General features: G+C 45.3%; 1 protein-coding gene across 3 annotated transcripts in view; it reads left to right on the forward strand.

The window, feature by feature from the left end:
* Window positions 1-19629, forward strand: part of PLCB1 (phospholipase C beta 1) — an 808463-nt gene that overhangs the window by 609126 nt on the left and 179708 nt on the right. For all 3 annotated transcript variants that reach the window (XM_088478043.1, XM_088478041.1, XM_088478042.1), the window contains exon 16: window positions 15707-15803. In XM_088478043.1, the coding sequence (XP_088334169.1) occupies window positions 15707-15803 (97 nt within the window). The remainder of the gene's footprint in view (window positions 1-15706; window positions 15804-19629) is intronic.

The raw sequence follows: 19629 nt of genomic DNA on the forward strand, positions 1-19629 counted from the left end.
TACGGATGCGTGTAAGGTAACGTGGGCGTCCTTGTGTAGTGCTACGAGGGCATAGCGATCGCAGTGGATTAGCATACTATCACAGTTGAACTGCGTGTGTAATCGCTATTGCATTCGCAGCCGCGGTCTGTAATGAATCAGCCCCGCTGCCCCTTAGCAGTGCTCCTCTCAGTGACGGGAGCAGACAGTAATCTGTGTGAATGACATAATTATGGAACAGCAGCCATAGTTATTTTTCTTTCATTTTACTTTTAACTGGTAAGAATTTTTGAAGGAATGTAATTTTATTTCATCATTACAGTATCCAGCGCCAATGTGTCATTTCATCCTTGGTTCTTTTAAGAGTGAATACTTCAGGCAGACACGCAACATACAGGAATTGACACGTTAATATCAATTAATATTTATGGGCTGATTCTGGGCAGCGCTGAGGTTCCCAGTGAGGCCGCATTCGTATTGCGTAGAAATTGGAAACGGAGGGCTAATATGCGAGCATCCGCCCATGTACTGGGTCGCACAGATCTCTCAGCTGGTGTCTGGGCTTTCCATGTCTTTTTGCACCTCCCTTTCTTCGGGATCGATATGAATGACCGCCGGTCCAGTTCAAATCCTGACTGCAGAAGACCGGCAGGCATCTAAATCCCGATTGGTAAGTACACTGGCTAACCCTAATCTTCCTCCCCCCCTAACCCTCCCTTAGGGGTGCCTAACCCTAACCCCCCAGAAAAGCCTAAACCTAACCCCACCTTCCCCGCAGCCTAAACCTAAGTCTCCCGGGGGGTACCTAACCCTAACCTCCCCCCAGGGGTGCCTAACCCTAAACCCCCTTCCGCTAGCCTAACCCTAACCCCCCCGGGAGGGTGTCTAACCTTAAACCCCCTTCCGCTAGCCTGACCCTAACCCTCCTGGGGGGGGTGCCTAACCATAAGTCCCCCCGGGAGCCCTGAAACCTAACCCTCCCCCCCCCCCGTGGCTGTCCGCGCCACGGCCCGGCTTACCTTCGTTCAGTATGCAGGCCGTCGGGATCCTGGCGTATGGATAGTGATAGGCATCAGGCTTTTGATGCCTATCATTAGTCCCCTGTCGGGATTACAGTCGGGAAGCCGGCGACCGGCATTTTGACCATTGGCTTCCTGACTGCATCCCGTTTCTTCATGTGCTCAATACTTTTTCCCTGTGTTATTTCACATTATTACACAGAACTTAATTTATGGACATCTATGGTTTGATTTCTTTGCATGTGTGGATTGTATGGGTTGTTGCTGACATTTGGTGAAAATGTAATTACAATAGCCCCATTACATATATATTTACTGAGAAAAATGTTGATGTGTTCAGTGCTTCTAATTAGGGAGGGTATTAGTACTGCTGTATTGTATTTTCCCTTAATGGCAAGTAAGATATGGTATAGATGACCACTAAGGTTTGAAATCCCAGGGATTGCAGTGTATGTACATCAGGGGCGTATCCAGCACTTCTTGGCCAGGTCGGCACTCGCCAGGGGTGCTGGTCGAGGGGGGGCGCCTCCCGGCGGTGCCAGTCAGTGAGACACAAACATGTGTGAGTGTTGTGTAGGGGATGGGGCATGAGGGGAGCTACATCACCAGTCCCTGCCCACATCCCGTACACAGGAAGTAGAGTCCCCTGCCGCCCCTGTATAGAAAGGAGTCAGCACCCAGCGCTAAATCTCTGCATACAGCTGCTGGCAGCCACCGTACAGCATATTGGTAGCTGGAGTCTCAGCAGAGCCACCTGGGAGGTAAGCCTCGCAGCATGCTGGGACCTGTACTTCTCCTCGCACAGCCCAGCTAGTGGTGTCACATCACAGCAGGTTCCCGGAGGCTTCTATCATCCTGGCCTAGGCTGCTGCACCCACCTTGTTACATTGTTTAGAAAGCATGGTCGCAGCATTGTATAACACTGATTGCCAGTGAATATATATATATGTGTCTTTCATTACTAGTTCAGATTTTTGGCCACATTCACATAGGTTGGGTATGGGATCCTGGCGGTCGGGATGCCGCTGGTCAGAATACCGACAGCGGCATCCCGACACCCTTCGGTAAGTAAGGGAAAACTAATCCTTACCCCTAAAAGGTGTCTAACCCTAACCTCTCCCCTTAGTGCCTAACCCTAACCTCTCCCTCCCTGGTGCCTAACTTTAACCTCCCGTCTTAGGGCCTAACCCTAACCTCCCCCTCCCCAGTGCCTAACCCCCACTCCTTAGTGCCTAACCCCCCGTTTTAGTACCTAATCCTAACCTCCCCCTGCCCGGTGCCTAACCATAACCCTCCCCCTAACCTCCGATACTTACCTTCGGGATACTGGCAATCTGGATTCCAGCGCCGGTATTTCAGCCGTCGGCATCCAGCACGCCGGGATGCTGACTACATCCCCATCCACACATGCCAGACATAGGGGCTGAGCGCAGTAGACTTGTTAATCTATTAGTCCTAAAGGTCACATACATTATGGCAGGTGATATATAAGAAAGTTTCATCTTAAGCCAACTGTAAACAGTATATGATATAGAGAAATAGTCCTTATGTTCCCTATCTAGCATGTACTTGTCCCCATATTAAAACGTTATTATGATTTATAAGAAAGAAGACATATTGGAGAATGCGATTAGACTGGATTGCTGTCAATTTATATCAGAATAGAAAAGCATATATTGTCTTTTCTCTCAGTTTTAGACAGTGAGTTGCAGTCAGAAACACCACAGGCTGATCTTTGCGATACTTCCTGCTATGTATTACTACGTATTACAGGAAAAAATGACCAATAACCTATCAGGCTTTATTTTCACTTTGACAATTTGGGGCCTATTTATCATAAACAGCCCTTTTGTGGTGACATGTGAGACTTTTATGTCATTAAGTGTAAAATGTCTGCCAGACAGAGATGTGACCCCACAGACCAATAGGAAGCTGCGGAGAGATGATTGGTCACAGTTACAAAGGGTGTATATGCAGCCAGGGCCGGACTGGCCATCGGGCACTTCTGGCAAATGCCAGAAGGGCCGATGGCCACAAGGGCCACTTTGACAAAGCACTGGCGTGCCCGGCAGAACTACCTCCCGGGCGGCGCCATGCTCTGAAACCATGGCCGCGTCATTGCGTAATGACGTCATGACGCAGGCGCGTTATGACGCGGCCAACGGTCAAGCTCCGCCGAGGCAGCATCCACCCCCGGGCAGGTGAATTAGCAGACGGGTCCTGTGAGCCATCAATGTGCAGGGCTGCCTACAGTGCCTAGCAGCCGTGCTTCGGTAGCTACTATGTGCGGCCACGTCACGGCCGGATTATAGGCAGGGCGGTCATCCTGGGGCCCCTGGCTGGCTCCCCCGTCCCGGCAGCATCACCCTTTTAACTTTATGAAATAATGCCGTGAGTAGGGGGCGTGGCTTATGCCGTGAAGTGCCCGCCCCCTTTAGGAAAGCTGGTACCTAAGTGCTATTGAGAGAGTGTGCAGTGCACACACACACCCCTTTCCTACCACTCAATCTCTCTCTCTTACTCACTCCACTTCTCTCTCTCTCTGTCCCCTACTCCTGTCCCCCCCGTCCCTCTATCTTCCTTTATCTCACTCTCTGTCTCTCTCCATCTCTCTCACTTTCTCCCCTCTATTACACTATCTCCCTCCCTGTCCCTTTCTCCCTCTCTCTCTCTCTCCCCCCCCCCCTTTCCCTCTCTTAGGGGTCTATTTGATGTTAATTACCAGGGTCCCTGATAATTAACGTTCTAATGCTACGCGAGAGCCGGAGCAATTCATCATTGCTCCGGCGTTGGGACAGCTGATCCAAAAATCAGCTGTGTCCCCAAAGTGTTTCACTGCTCCTTTCAGAGGAGACAAGTGCGCATGTGTGACCTACGGGTCACGCATGCACACAAGAGCATATGGGGACATGGGCCATTCCGCAAGAGGAAGGTAAGCAGGAGATATCTGATATATCTCCTGCATTACCTTCTTGATGAATGGCCCAAACACCTAATTTCTACAATTAAAGGTGAAAATGTTAATTTTCCTCTGCTTTTGTAAAAATTAAGTGACGTTGAAAAGGCCCCTATATATCTCACTCCCTGTCCCTCCCTCTTTCTCCCTCCCTCCACTTCTCTCTCTCTCTATTACTCTCTCCCCTCCCTCCCTCTCTCTATTACTCTCTCCCCTCCCTCCCTCTCTCTCTCTCTCTCTCTCTCTCTCTCCCTTCCCCCTGGCAATTTTATTGATGGGGCCCCCACAAGTCTTAATATAGCCCTGGGCCACATCATTACTTAGTGATGTGGCCTGGTATGTGATGCACGGCGGGGGCCGGGCCCGGGAATAGTCTGGGAGGACTGGCTGGACGGCATTTTGACAGCTCCTGTGAGCTGCCAGCAGGATTGCCCGGTGGCACCATGCTGAGGACATGGTGGAGTAACTGGAGTGTCACGTGCGGCCGCAGTGATGTCATGACTCGGCCGGCCGATGGATGAAAAGCATGGCAAGAGCGGACGAGAAGCTGACTGGATGGACTGGATGCCATCTTAGGACACCTCATGATCTGCTGACATACGCCATCTGCAGATGCCAGGGTATTACTGTGAGTGGCATAATGTGTTTTAAGGGGCATTATTGTGTGTCATAATGTATAAGGGGCATTACTGGGTAGCATAATGTATAGGGTGCGTTCCTACTGCATAGCATAATGTATAAGGGGCACTACTACTGTGTGGCATAACGTGAATGGGCTCTGGGTGGCATAACTGAATGGTCTCTACTGTGTGGTGTAATGTGAATAAGGGACACTACCGTGTGATGTAACGTGAAAAAGGGTCACTGATGTAACGTGATAAAGGGACACTACTGTGTGACGTAACATGAAAAGGACACTACTGTGTGACATAACATGAAAAAGGGACACTACTGTGCAGTGTAGTGTGACGAAGGGACACTACCGTGTGGTGTAAAGGGACACTATTGTGTGACATAACGTGACTATTGGGCACTACTGTGTGACGCAACGTGATTGATGACTCCCTGCTGCTTATTTTGAGCGTTATGATCGCTAATGCAGCATATACTTGTTCTGTATTCTATTGTACTGTAAGTCACTGGTTTCTTGTTCACTTATTTGTTTATGTACTGTACTTTGTAAGGTGCTTCTAAACACTTATGGTGCCATAGAAATAGAGGATAATAATAATGTGACTAAGAGGCACTACTGTGTGGCATAATTTGATTTAGGGTACTTTTATGTGCTTACGCGTCTTCCCAGCGAGACCACACCTGGATTTTTTTGCACGCGCTCTCCCTGCTTCACCTGTGGTTTGCGGCACGAATGCTCTTTTGTCAAAATGTGTAGTTACGGCTCTGCTTTGGTGTGCACAGATGTGTCCTCTGCGTTCAGCACCCCTGCCCTAAATAATTCCTGCAGTGACCACTATCTAATCCTGTACAACTGCTAAGCCAGGGATTGGTCATTTTGGAAATTGCGTTCCCTTTTCTTTGTGTGTGACCTACACCAGTAATGTCTGACTATGGCACATGTTTGAATGCCCTGCAGGATGAGCTCTGTTGTAGGTATTACATTTTTAATAGAGAGAATGATGTGTACTTGTACAGTATGTTGTTCTAATATCAATTATATTTGTAAGAGAATAGACTAAGAAGTGGGAGGGGCCAGTAATAGCATCTGGCTCCTGGCATAGACTCCTCCCCTTACTGACGCGAGGTGGGCCTGTGCGCTCTTTAAATGCCAGGGCCTATTTTTAGTACCAGTCCGGCCCTGTATGCAGCCCAGTAGCACGCATTAGCCTGCAGTTTCTGTGGATATGCTACTGGAAAGGAGTAACTCAGATAAACTTATACTTGCCAACTTTTAATTAACCTTTTCCGGGAGCAGCCCGGTTATCTGGGCTTTGGGGGGTGGGGCCAGGCTACAGCTGTCATTAGGCCCCACCCCCTTTGCTGGAAAGCCAGTGATTCGTGTGTCCGTGAGGAGGGGGCGGAGCTAAATGACGCGAATCGCAACATTTAGCTCTGCCCCCTGCATAGGGACCCATAAATCTGTCCTAAAATCTCCCCATCCTGCCCACTTCACAAGGAAGTGGGCAGGATGCAGGAGACATGCCTACTCTTTCGGTGGGTGCAGGGGGTAATCCAAAAAATTGGGAACCTCCCGCGACTCCCGGGAGAGTAGGCATGTATGGATAAACTTGAACATTTAACTGGTAGTGCCTGTATAAGGGGCGACATGTACTACTTATATAAATGCTGGTGAGCTTTCTTTGAACCTAATTCTTAATCTGTTGGAGTGATCCAGTTATTCAGCAATATCAGTCTTCACAGACAAATTGTCAGGCTACTGATATGTGCAGCTACTGCATGAGTTGTGTGGATTCTTTGCAAAGTACCAAGGAAAAGAGGAACAGAAAAGCATGAAGAGGGAGCATCAGCCAATTGCGAATACCAACTGTGATAAGATGTGAAGAGCGCCTGTGCCGTTGTAGTAGTATCCTCTTGTGTAGACCATTTCTCTGCATATTTTTAACAGCTAGTGCTATCATACCTAACGTGTTCTTTAATCCTGCCACTGCTTTATGGGTCCGATTCAAAGATGGCCACAATGGCGATTTCTATGCAGATTGAGCGTTTGTTTGCTAATGCGCATACACGAACACCATAGTGTGCACACGCAGCGATTGCATTGCGATTATGCACGCACAGAGGGCCTGATTCAGACCCGCTTGCAAGCGGGTCAATGGCCGGGCAGTGCGCATGTACGGCGTGCGCACTGCGAGTGCGCGAGCCCCGCAGCGAGCAAGAAATCACTCGCTGCGGGACTCACTACAAGACAGGGCGGCTGTCAATGTTGATCGACAGCTCACCCCATTGTTTAGGTGGGGAGGGGGGGGGGTAGCTGGCCAAACGGAAGCGTTCAAAAAGGGGACGGCCCTACTGACATCACGAGTGGCTGCCTGCTGTACGTTGATGGTACCGGTGTTTACGCTGTTGCACATCGTTGTATGGATATGAGAAGGCAGCAGTGGGCGTCCCTATGATTGGATGTGCTTTGGAAGGAATTAGCATATTTTAGCAACTGCGATACGTGAGAGGATGCAGTTGCTTTTGCATTACCGTCCATCTCTGAAACAGGCCCTATGGGGTACATTTACTAAGATGGGCGTTCTATTAAGAAGTGATGTTGCCCATAGCAACTAATCAGATTACAGGTATTATCTTCTAGAAGGTGCTAGATAAATGAGAAGTAGAATCTGATTGGTTGCTATGGGCAACATCACTTTTTAAATAGAAATCCCATCTTAGTAAATTTACCCCTAGGTCTCATGAGCAGTCCAGCATTACAGCATAATTATTTGGCTTTATATACATTCTTATAAAACAGTAATACATGATAAAATATGAAAGGAAAATAAAACAAATGAAAATAAATAATTATCATGGAAAGTATAAAAGTAACAATGTTGTTAATATAAACACATACAATACATAAAAATAAAATATAAGTGATGACCCCATACATACAAATAAAATATAAGTGATGACCCCATACATACAATAATATATGTGATGACCCCATACATACAAATAAACTATAAGTGATAACCCCATACATACAAATAAAATATAAGTGATGACCCCATACATACAAATAAAATATAAGTGATGACTCCTATACATGAAAATAAAATATAAGTGATGACCCCATACATACAATTTAAATATAAGTGATGACCCCATACATACAAATAAAGATGATAAAATAATACAAGAGGAATACAAATAGGAGTGAGAAAGCCTGCTCAGAGAAAGGGGAATATATACAATGTCTTCACTTAGGGCCTGATTCAGCAAGGAACGCAGTTTCTAATACGTACGCAATTGGCTGATTGTTGCGTGCTGCGCATGCGTATGCATCACGGTCTGTATGCGCTAACCAGGGACTGCGATTGGGATTGCGATCGCGGTGACTACACAGACCCATCGCTGAGTGATTGACAAGAAGTGCCGTTTGTGGGTGGTGACGGGTGGGGCTTGGTCAGGGAAACACAGGTGTGCCAGTTAGTTTGAACGCCGTTGCAGGGGAGTGCATAAATTAGCCACTGCGATGCCCTACGCAGCCTGTGGTCTCATAGCGTACGATGAAGTTAGCAATTCCTGAGTAAGGTCAGAGATTGTGCATGTGTGTGAGGCTGCGATGGTACTTGATTGTACCGATGGTTTCGAAGTCTTGCTAAACATTACGGATGTGTGTAAGGTAAGGTGGGCGTCCTTATGTTATGCTGCGACGGCATAGCGATCGCAGTGGATTAGCATACTATCGCAGTTGAACTGCGTGCGTAATCACTATTGCAATCACAGTTGCGATCCGTAGTGAATCAGGCCCTTAGTATTCAGGAAAGTGAACTTATGAAATAAACAGAAAGATAATGATAAATATACATGATATAATTGAAGTGACAGTATACTTTTGAAGAGACTTATCTCCCCTACAGTATATCATCCCTAACTAGGTGCACTCACACACATGATATGTTTAAGAATATCCTTGTGTATAGTTTATAGAGTTAAAATAACAGTTGTTCTGTACTAAACCAAACCTTACTCAATATCATATTTAAAAATAGCCATTACCTATTATTATTTATGGAGAAGGAATCTTAGTATGCAGATATCCAGCCATCTTGGTAAGACATGTATAATATGAACATATGTACATACACACCGACATTAGACACTCTTTCCCACTGACATTTTTCCACTGATGAGCTGCATATAAGACTGTGGTAACATCTGACAATTGAAGTAGTATTGGAATCACCTTTAATTAGATTTAAAAGTGGACCTTTCCTACAATGCATGGTATCTGTTCCTATAATTCTGAGCCGTGTCGGACTGGTACATGAAGGGAAATGAAGTGGTCGGGGCCCATGCTTTAGGGGTGTGGTCAGCCACCAGAGGGGGTGTAGCTAGCCACCACAGAGGCTTGGTAATACATTACATGATTTGGTCCCCTTCATAAATATATGTAGTAAATACGGCATGCATGATAATGTATCAGCTTGCTAACAACAATGCAGTGACATCACTAGAGTGGGTGTCACCCAGTGTCCATACTTACCTTCTATCTCCACCAGTCCTGGACTATTTGTGGTGCATGTATCCACAAAAGGGGTGTGGCATTGTGTCCATGAAGACACGCCCATTGATATATGCCATTGTGGGGGTGTGATCTCGTGTCAAGTCCCCGTTTTTGGCACGCTGGGGGCTTGCCCAGCGCTCCACGAATTGCTGGGTAGCCCTCAGCCTTTCCCTGATCTCACCACTGCTGGGTGACACCATCCAAGAGGATGACACCAAAACAACAGAGCAGCGCTGCTATTTTGGTGTCACACGGTGCAGCACACACACCCCTAGTGACGCCACTGCAGCCATGCATTATAGTGAATACACCATAGTCCTGGGAATGCAATATTATGTAACACACACACACACACACACACACACACACACACACACACACACACACACACACACACACACACACACACACACAATTAAGCACATGATGTTGATTCTGTCAAATATGTAGCACATTAATTCACTGTACATGTAATAGGAGACCCCAGAACTGAACGGCCAGTGTCTAAAACTCGGTGAGAACTGCATTAGGTCCTAGTAAAGTTAAAATACTTTTGCTATTGTAAAAAGAAAAATAAACTAAGCTCTTATCACTGGGATGACTTAATTGTAGGTTAGTGAAAGAATGCAGTGCCATTCCAATCACTGGCAGGAAGTGTTTGCATTATGCTGAAGCCCACAGCCAACGAGCCAGAGGAGAGGAGAGGGGTGTGTTACATACTTGCCGACATTCAGCTCCCTCCTTCCGGGAGGGAGCTGAATGCCTGCAAACATTAGGGGGCGTGGTCGGGCAATGGGTCCGCGTTGGGGCTGAGTCGCACGATCGCTTCATCGTGGCCCGCCCCCTCTTCACAATGCCGAAAATAAAGGCATTGTGAAGTAAGGGGCGGAGCCACGATGACGCGATTCAGCACAACTCGCGTCATCGGGCCCCTCCCCGCTGCCGGGGTTTCTAGTAGGTAGTGGGGGGGCCAGGCGGCAGCCGGGAGGCTTGCCTGCCTTTCCGGGGGTCGGGAGCGGCACCCGATATTCGGGAGGCTCCTGACCAAATCGGGAGGGTAGGCAAGCCTGGTGTATTATGATCCTTCACTTTGATTGGCAGGAGGGTGAATCTTGGTGTAGTTTCTATAGAAGCGAAACAAGCACTCTTGTTCATCTGTGGTCTTGCTCCACCAGGTAACTGACGCTCTAATAGAGTAACCTCACATAATTCAACTGTACAGTCTGGAACATACTTGCCTACTTTTAAAAAAGCATTTCAGGGAGATTGTGAAAGCAGCACCTATGAGCGCGTGTTACAGTGGGCGTGTCCTGCTACATCTGAGAGGCGTGTCATACATGTGATGGGCGTGTACTGATAAATCTGAGAGGTGTGTCCTAAACCTGACTTACATCCAAATGTAAACCAGCCCAAAAGCAGTTAGTAAGATCTGTTTGTTGATGAAAACACACTGATACTTTGCAGAAATTCATAGGGATCATTGTGCCTTATAATAACCAATGCAAGGAAATGACACTAATGATCCCATTTGAATGTACATATCTCTGTTTTTTTTTATATAACAGCTTCATAATGGGGGTAAGGATGAAATGAGGGAGATTGCCAGACTCTTCAGGGAGACAGGGAGATTGCTACTATTTCAGGGAGTCTCCCTGACAATGAGGGAGAGTTGGCAAGTATGGTCTGGAACCTAACCCTTAGAGGAGGGGTTGGGCGCACAGGGTTATTTCCTCTGTACCCCTGTGGGCCAGCCCGACCCTGGTTCCAAGAATGTATTATTGGGTGATTGAACCAACAAATTAACCTTTTTATTTGCTTAAATGTGACATATAATGAGCACAGATAATTATCTAAATCATAAAAATAGATAAGAGAGCCCAATAAGTCTCATAACATTATACTTTTTCACTCATATATTGATTAAAATGGTTCAATATTAAATATCTGTATCCGAAAAAATATGTGATCCTCTGGAATTCATTTGGGCAGACTGGGGGGACCATTTATCAACAAATTTTATCATATGCAACAAGTTTTAGAACTTGTTGCGTATGATAAATGGTGCTCCAGACAATCAGCTCCCAACTGTAATTTTTCAAACATTCCTTCATGTTGACATTTCATCAGTGTCGACATGCTGCATGCGGTGTAGTGCTGACTTACCTGGTACGGCTAGTACATTAAATTATGACTATATCCAACATCAATTACACCTCAACATACATGTTACACATCATTAAATGCATTATTCTGCCTTTTAGGGGAACATTTACAATTACATATCTTTGTTGGCCATATTTTACTATTTTAAAACCTCCAAATACAGTATTATCCATTGGTACCTGTGTCCCAGGGCCCTGCATTATGTGTTGCCATTTGTACGTTAAAAAAAATGATTTTTCCAACTTTTCTGGAGGTGAGAATTATAAGCCTTGATTTCTCCTATTGAGACCCATGTCAACTCACCATGGATTCCTAATTGAATAAAAAATTGGTGACAGGACCACCTGATTTGTGAGACTCACATTATAAGAAGCCCCCTGACGAGGAGTGGATAAGAGGTTATCCGGAAAACCTCCACCTTTATTTCTACGAGCCCTCAGAAATGGGACTTCTGGTAATTTGATATTGAATATCATTTAAGGATTCCATATATATACCATATTTCCAATATTTTTGGTATATTATTATTGAAGGTTACATCAAGCGTGTCCTTCACATCAATATTTTTAGCATATTATTGAAGGTTACATCGAGGGTGTCCTTCACAACATATTATCTATTTTTCATTTTTTATTTTTTATTTTTTCTGATTGCTCTTCATTGTGAATAAAATTTGTCTGTACTATATTACACGATGTGTACACATTTTTGATGTTTTTCATGTCCACGGAGAAATGACCTATTGACATCTAGCTACAAGAATCAACACATTTGGGAAGTATTTTCCATATATTTTTTATTATTACACCGTGCGCACATATAGTCGTCACAACCCATTTATTACTAACCATTATTCAGTATCTCAGGGTGGTACTGCGGTGACTTAATTAAGTGTTAAGTGTTCGGCGCCTTATTGATTATTCAAATTTACTTTATTGCATATATCCCATATCAATTACACCTCAACATACATGTTACACATCATTAAATGCATTCTTCTGCCTTTTAGGGGAACATTTACAATTACATATCTTTGTTGGCCATATTTTACTATTTTAAATCCTCCAAATACAGTATTATCCATTGGTACCTGTGTCCCAGGACTCTGCATTATGTGTTGCCATTTGTACGTTAAAAAAAATGATTTTTCCAACTTTTCTGGAGGTGAGAATTATAAGCCTTGATTTCTCCTATTGAGACCCATGTCAGCTCACCATGGATTCCTAATTGAATAAAAAATTGGTGACTGAGAGTTTTACTTGTGATAAAAAGTCACATGACCAAGTTCTGAATCTGCCCAAACGACTAGAGTGACCCCCTGGTGCAGTAATGACCTCAGTCAAACATGGGTGTTAATTGTTTTTTCAGCCCCACACATTATCTTGGAGCAGTTGTGGCCCATAACTCACCGATGTTGGTGGGATTTCTCGCATGAAAATCCTAAAAGGTTCACATAATTTCTAGCACTACTGTGTGTGTCACCTATGCTGCAGTCTACAATATCCTTAATGTAATGCTTAATGATTGCTTTGATTAAGGTTTATTTTTTGCTGTATTGTAAAGCTCCTCTTCAGTAATTATTAATTTATAAAGCCTCAGGAATAAGAATAAGTAGTTACAGTTATATATAGTTATATATATATATATATGGAATGTAGTTATAAGAGGTCTCAATCCCGACAGAGTACTCCCGGCAAGGATTTTAACTTCGGCGTCGAAATACCAACGCCTATGTTAATCCCGACGCCGGACCGATCGTCCTCTCTGTCGGGTAAGTATATATTACAAGCTTCCAGAGAAGCAAACAAGAGACCAACAAACCACAATTTCAGTGGTGGTGTGCTGGTCTCTTGTTTGCTTCTCTGGAAGCTTGTAATCGTTATATGACCGTTTATGTGACTACAGCACCCGATTATTTGCCTCAAAGTGTGTGCGGTTTTATATATATATATATATATATATATATATATATATATATATATATGTATATGGAATTGTACTTTGTTGTTGGTCAATATTTGAAAATAGGGAACTTTCCTTAGGCACCAATTGCACAGAATACAATATTAAAAAGTAATTAAAGTACAATTAAAGAACTCAAAATCTAAAAACAAATAGGTGTTCTCCGTTTATAGAGAGAACATGTGTGCCACCTAGTGGCTCAATGTTCTATTGCAATTTTTTTATATAAGGATCTTGAGAAAAGGGAAAACAGTAAATCTGAGTGATCTACCCTTGTATAACTTAAACCTTACTTAACCTTTAAAGCACTCACTTATGTATATGTGATTAGGAAAGGGCCCTTAACTTATTATGCTAAATATCATGCAGTTAAATATGATACCAGGCCACTTACGACAGATGAATGTTTTAGGTTGTTTTTATTACAAATACAGGTTAATGACATACGGCAGATGTTTCCAAACTCGGTCCTCAAGGTACCCTAATGGTTCATGTTTTAAGGATATCCATGGTTGAGCACAGATGGTTAAATCAAATTGACTGAGGTACTAATTAAGTCACTTGTGCACAAGCATGGTTATCCTTAAAACCTGGAATGTTAGGGTGCCTTGAGCACCAGATGTGGGAGCTTCTGACATCTCAGATTGAGGAGCCCGTTGATGAGAGACTGCACATGTTATTCTTACCATCATCCTGGTATCCCCGGAGGATATTTCTGAACACAGCCGTGCTATTGCACACAGCCGCGCTATCGGAACCCCGGAGTTAAGGTGCACCCAACTTAAAAGCGGGGGACTGAAATACATACAGCGGACGGCAGTACATTAATTCGGTAGGCACTCCACGGCTGTAGAGCTATGGGCAGTCTGCGGCCACAGCTTCTGAGCCGTATATCACGTGTGGATGTACAATTATTATTAGCGGTCTATATCCTATACTGTCGGGGACAATAACACCCAAGTGGTTCATTTGACAGTCAGAAGTGAGTATCAGGTCTGGATTGAACGTTTGCATTCTAATACACAGGTCACAGATCATTAAAAGGTGTAGAACGCAGACCTGTTTATATCAAGAGCACAAGTTTGCAAGTTTTTTTGTACTTACAATATACCTGTTAATACCATAAAGGTTTTATTCAGCAGGATTCACACTGACCACACCAAAAGCACTTGTTTGTATATTTCTTGTGGACTATTTCAGATCTTTTTTTATCAAATTTGGACATTTTAGGTTTATGATTAGTAATTTATCTCCATTATTTTTAATATATGTTTTATTGTGTATACACGTACAACTGGTTGTTTTTGTGGTATCAGCATTGATAGTTTATATGTTTATATATGTGATATATTATATATGAATTTCACCTATCAGACCGGTGGATTATTGATTAGCGCAATTGGAGATATACAGCTTTGTTTTAAATTCACACCTGTTGTGTGGGTGTCGAGTGTTTGCCATCACAAGCACACATGCCTTTTTGCAGCTGACAACGTATATATATATATTAAATATATTTATATAGATAGCGCCTGAGCCTTTCTATTATTTTACTGTCACTGAATGTCTAGGAGACTCCCACATTTTGTTCTGTTGAGCGTAGACCAACCTCCTGGCGGAGTGTTGGACTGGGAAATGAAGGGCCCACCGGGGGGATGCAGTGATAGGTGCCCATACTTAGGAGTGTGGCCAGCCTTCAGAGGGGGTGTGGCCAGCTTCCACAGAGGCTTGGCTAACCATTAAAGAGGGCATGGTCTGGGCCCCTTTAAACATATATTTAGTAAATACTGCTAGTACATGCAAGATAATGTACCAGATTAGTAACAGCAATGCATTGTAGAAAATACAACTTAGTCCTGTGCAGTATAATGTAACATACTGTATGCATAATGTATAATTCAAGTGCACAGTCTGGAACCTGATCCAGGCAGTGGGACCCACCGGGGGTTTCCCCTGTACCCCTGTGGGCCAGTCCGACCCTGTCCTGGCACATTGATGATGTGACTTATTTGGCTTTACGTCATGATTACCTACCCCTCCCCTGCTGCACAACGCCGCGATTCATGGAATTGTACAGCAAGGGTCAGGAGACGCAGTAATGCCCCCTCTGCACCTCCCACCAAAATCACCCCCTCCAGGATCTCCCATAGGACACTATTCAATTGTCAAGCATGAGTTTACTAAAGCTGTAGTGAGTAGTAAGGTGTCACTGCCTCCTCCTTCTCCAGGATCCTGCTCCTTATTGTCATATAATGTTACTTTAGTGAATGTGGAAATGTTTATTCCCGATCTCCTTCTATCATCAGCAGATAACACAAGTTAAGGTTTAAAAGATATGAATATGTTTGAAGAAATAAAGGTGACGTTAAGCTTTAATCCAAAGATGGTGCACAGTTCAGCCTGGATAATGATGACCTATGTGCCTTGTCATTGCAGGGAACAGCTGGGAATGAAGCCAGTGCCACTGAGGAAATGTCTAACCTGGTTAACTACATTCAGCCGGTGAAGTTTGAGTCTTTTGAGTCATCTAAAAGTAAGAACAGAACCAGAGCACAAGCACTTCATGGTGGAACAGCAGAGATGACGGGCTCTGTGATGCACAGTACACGTCACATTATGCAGGAATCAGTATTAGTACTATAAACCCTTGTCATGTGGATCTCTTGCTGAGATTCATCTGACCCCTCCCACTCGTGCCCTATTGTTTGGTGCGAGAAAAAGACTTTGAATTTACCACCAAATCTAGCAGTTTTTGAATTTAATGCTACCATTACTGTAACTACACATAACAAAAATCCATCACTAGTGTAGAAAAAAAAAGTATCAAATATTTTTGCATCGTGGCTCATAAAGGGTTAAATGTCACCTGAATCATTTGGTATTTTAACCAATTAAGAAAGACCTCTTTGGTGCTTGGATCTTTCCTACCCGACGTATTTATTGCTAAGATGTTTATACCTCAGTGTCTAAATATAAAAATGAGTGTGCACACCATCTGCACAACTGTTTATATAATGGGAACATGCCTCTAATTAATCTGTCAGTGCCACTAGGAGTCCTTCACTTGAAATTCAAATATGCCAGGTCATCGGAAGTTAGTCTTCATTGCTTAGTACATACGGGTTATGTACATTCCCTTGATAAAGAACTCAGCGCCTGATTCAGACCCGCTCGCAAGCGCATAGCGCTCGCAAGCGGGTTGATGGTGGCCCAGTGCGCACGCGCGTGCGCGAGCCCCAGAGCAAGCGCAAAAAGCACTCGCTCCGGGGCTAACTACGAAAGGGGCGGCTGTCGATGTTGATCGACAGCTCGTCCCGTTTTGTAGGCGTGGCCGGGGGGTGGTTTGGCAAACGGAGGCATTCCCAAGCGAACGCCTGCCGTTTGTGGGCGGCCCCACTGACATCACCAGTGATGTCAGTGAGAGAGCTTCCGGCTCTATCAGAGCCAGAAGCTCTCTGGGGCTTGCGGCCACGAGACCCTACCACAAGGGTGTCGTCACAAGCCCGATGGTCAAGACCATCGCGACCATCATCCTGGCTGCTCGCAATAGTTGTGGGTGGTCACCCACAGCTATGCGAGCGGCCAGGAGGCCGCAACTAAAAAAAACAGTGCCCGCCCTGACTCTGAATCAGGCCCTCAGTTTCTATCGAAAACTTTTCAAAAAGGAATTTATTTTCTGTTATACTAGAAAAGATCAAATATTATTATTATTATTATTATTATATTTTTAATAATCTGATGCTGGTAACTCTTTCATTGTAATCAGTGGGTGCAGGGTGCGTGATACACACAGGCCAATGAATTAGGGGTGGACCACTCTGCACAGAAAAGTGTTACCTGGCTACCGGGGGTACAGATGTGTCCTCATACAGTACATCATTTCTGCAGTTGCGCCAAACAGCCCCTCTCAGCGCACCAAGTCCTGTGTTTCCCTGCTAGCGCCGGGCGTCTTTTTTTATGTATTCTTTTGTCAGAATTGCATCTTAGGGGCATATTCAATTAGCCGCGAAAAAGTCCTGTACTTTTCGCATGCCGGACTTTTTGCCGACATCGTTGGTTTTGCAGGCGAAAAAGTATAGCACGCGTCCCCACTTATCCTGTATTCAATTCCAAAGGAGGCGAAAACGCATCCCGGCAAAACTCAAACAGGCGAAAAGTGCTGTCAGATTTGGGGAAATCAGCCTGACACCCCCTAAAAGATGCACTAACATTGGGGATAACTATAGATACCCCCCGAATAGCCCTGCTGAAGGTATTTGGGGTACTTAAATGCTCTCATTAGCTGCTAATTAGCTTCTTTGCACAAGTGGTGAAAAATAGCATTTAGCAGGTTTTTTTGTGAAAATAACTAGTCCCAACAAATTTGGGGTACATGAAAATGGGTGCAAACATGGTTAAAAATTGCAAAAGCGATGCCTTAAAAAGCGTTACACGCATCTTCAGCAAGCACCTGCCACCTCCCCCATACTTGCAGACCCCCCCAAAATCTATTTCACTAGTTTTTAAGTTTGTCCCCCAACTTTGAACTTTTTTGCCCCCTGTTTCATAGTCATTTTTGGGGTGTTTTTTATGGGGAAATTTTTGACGCAGTTTACCTTTGGGGACCTGTCCTAAGGGTGCAGGGTGGTTTCCCCACCTTTGCACCCCAAAACCACAATTCTGCACTTTTTTCCAACATATATTTATAGGCGAAACCTTTCCGCCGGGTGCATTGCGTTTTCGCACCGGCGAACAGTCGCAACAAATTACGGCGTACTTATGTCATCGGCAAAACTTTTTCGCCAAAAACGGCTTTTCGACGCTAATTGAATATGGCCCTCTGTTGCAAAGCGATGCAACTAGGAAGCACCAAGAGACTGTGCTGATTAATGTGATATGCGACACTTGTATATCCATTTCCGAAGTGCTATGATGCAGCGGCCGCGGATTTTTTCCCCATCATGTTCAGTCAATTCTTAAACACAGCCTGTAAAGTGGCGGTTAGGAGCTGATTGGTTGGTACTTTCTTTCTCCACTTTATCTTTCTCAAAGACTTAGGAGCTCATTCAGACCCGCTCGCTAAGATGCATACACTCGCCGCTGCCGGTGGAATGCAGTGTGTATGCATCGCAGTGCGCATACTTTAGCGAAAGTTCACAATGCGTTCGCTCGCTGCACATAGATAGCTTAGCAGAGTGAGTGACAGGAGAAGCTGTTTGTAGGTGGTAGCAGGGGCTGGCCATTAAAGTGGAGGGGCAAACGCAGGCGTGCCTGAGCAGTCTCAACGGCGTTTTAGAGGTGTGCATAATTAAAAGAGGGCATCATAGTACACGTCACCTGGCAGGGTATGGTCAACCTCAAGCGCTGCAATCGCATCCAATGTTACCCGATGTACTGATGGTTGCATAGGATTCGGTATGATTTACCGCAGGCCGACAAGGATGAAAATCTCGATCGTCCCAAGGTATGTATTCACTAACCTAATTCCCCCACTAACTCTCCCTTAGGGGTGTCTAACCCTAACCTCCCCCCTAAGTGCCTAACCCTAATTCCCCCTCTAAGTGCCTAACCCTTACCCCACCTTCCCCTAGCCTAAACCTAACCTCCCGGGGGGTGCCTAACCCTGAGTCCCCCCCAGGAACCCTAAACCTAACCTACCCCCCACAGCTGTCCACGCCCTTCGCCCAGCTTACCTTCGATCGGTAAGCCGGGTGTCGGTCTCCCGGTGTAGGGAAAAAGACAGGCTGGTGGGTGTCTGCATACACTATGTGATCGCTCTCTAAGAAATACTGGGCGTGCTAATGCATTGCTGTGTGATTACACTGCCTACGCAATTTGCATACACTTATTGTGCGAGTGATCGCATCTAGCGAGCTGCTTTGAATCAGCTCCTTAGCACATAGGCCCTCCTTCAGACCTGGTCGCAAGCACTGAGCACTCGCAACCGGGTCGATGGTTAGGCCCTGCGCATGCGCAGCGGCCGCACTGCGTGTGCGCAAGCTCCGGAGCGAGAGAAATTCTCTCGCTCGCTCCGGAGCTTGCGCAGAGAGAGAAATTCTCTCGCTCCGGAGCTCACTACAAAAGGGCCGGATGTTGATCGACAGCTCGGCCCGTTTTGTAGGCGTGCCAGCGGGGGTGGTTTCACAAATGGAGGCGTTCCTTAAGGAAGCCTGCCGTTTTGTGGGCGGCCGCACTGACATCAGCAGTGATGTCAGTGGGGAGCTTCCTGCTTGATCAGAGCAGGAAGCTCCCTGGGGCTTGCGGTTGCCGAGACCCAACCTTAGGGTCTCGTCGCAAGCGCCATCAATCTGGTCGGTCGCTAAAGCTGTGGGTGGTAACCCACAGCTTAGCTAGCGACCAGGAAGCCGCACTTAAATATA

Source organism: Taudactylus pleione, unplaced genomic scaffold (assembly GCF_031769625.1).
Source record: "Taudactylus pleione unplaced genomic scaffold, aTauple2 ptg000206l, whole genome shotgun sequence".
Taxonomy (NCBI): Eukaryota; Metazoa; Chordata; class Amphibia; order Anura; family Myobatrachidae; genus Taudactylus; species Taudactylus pleione.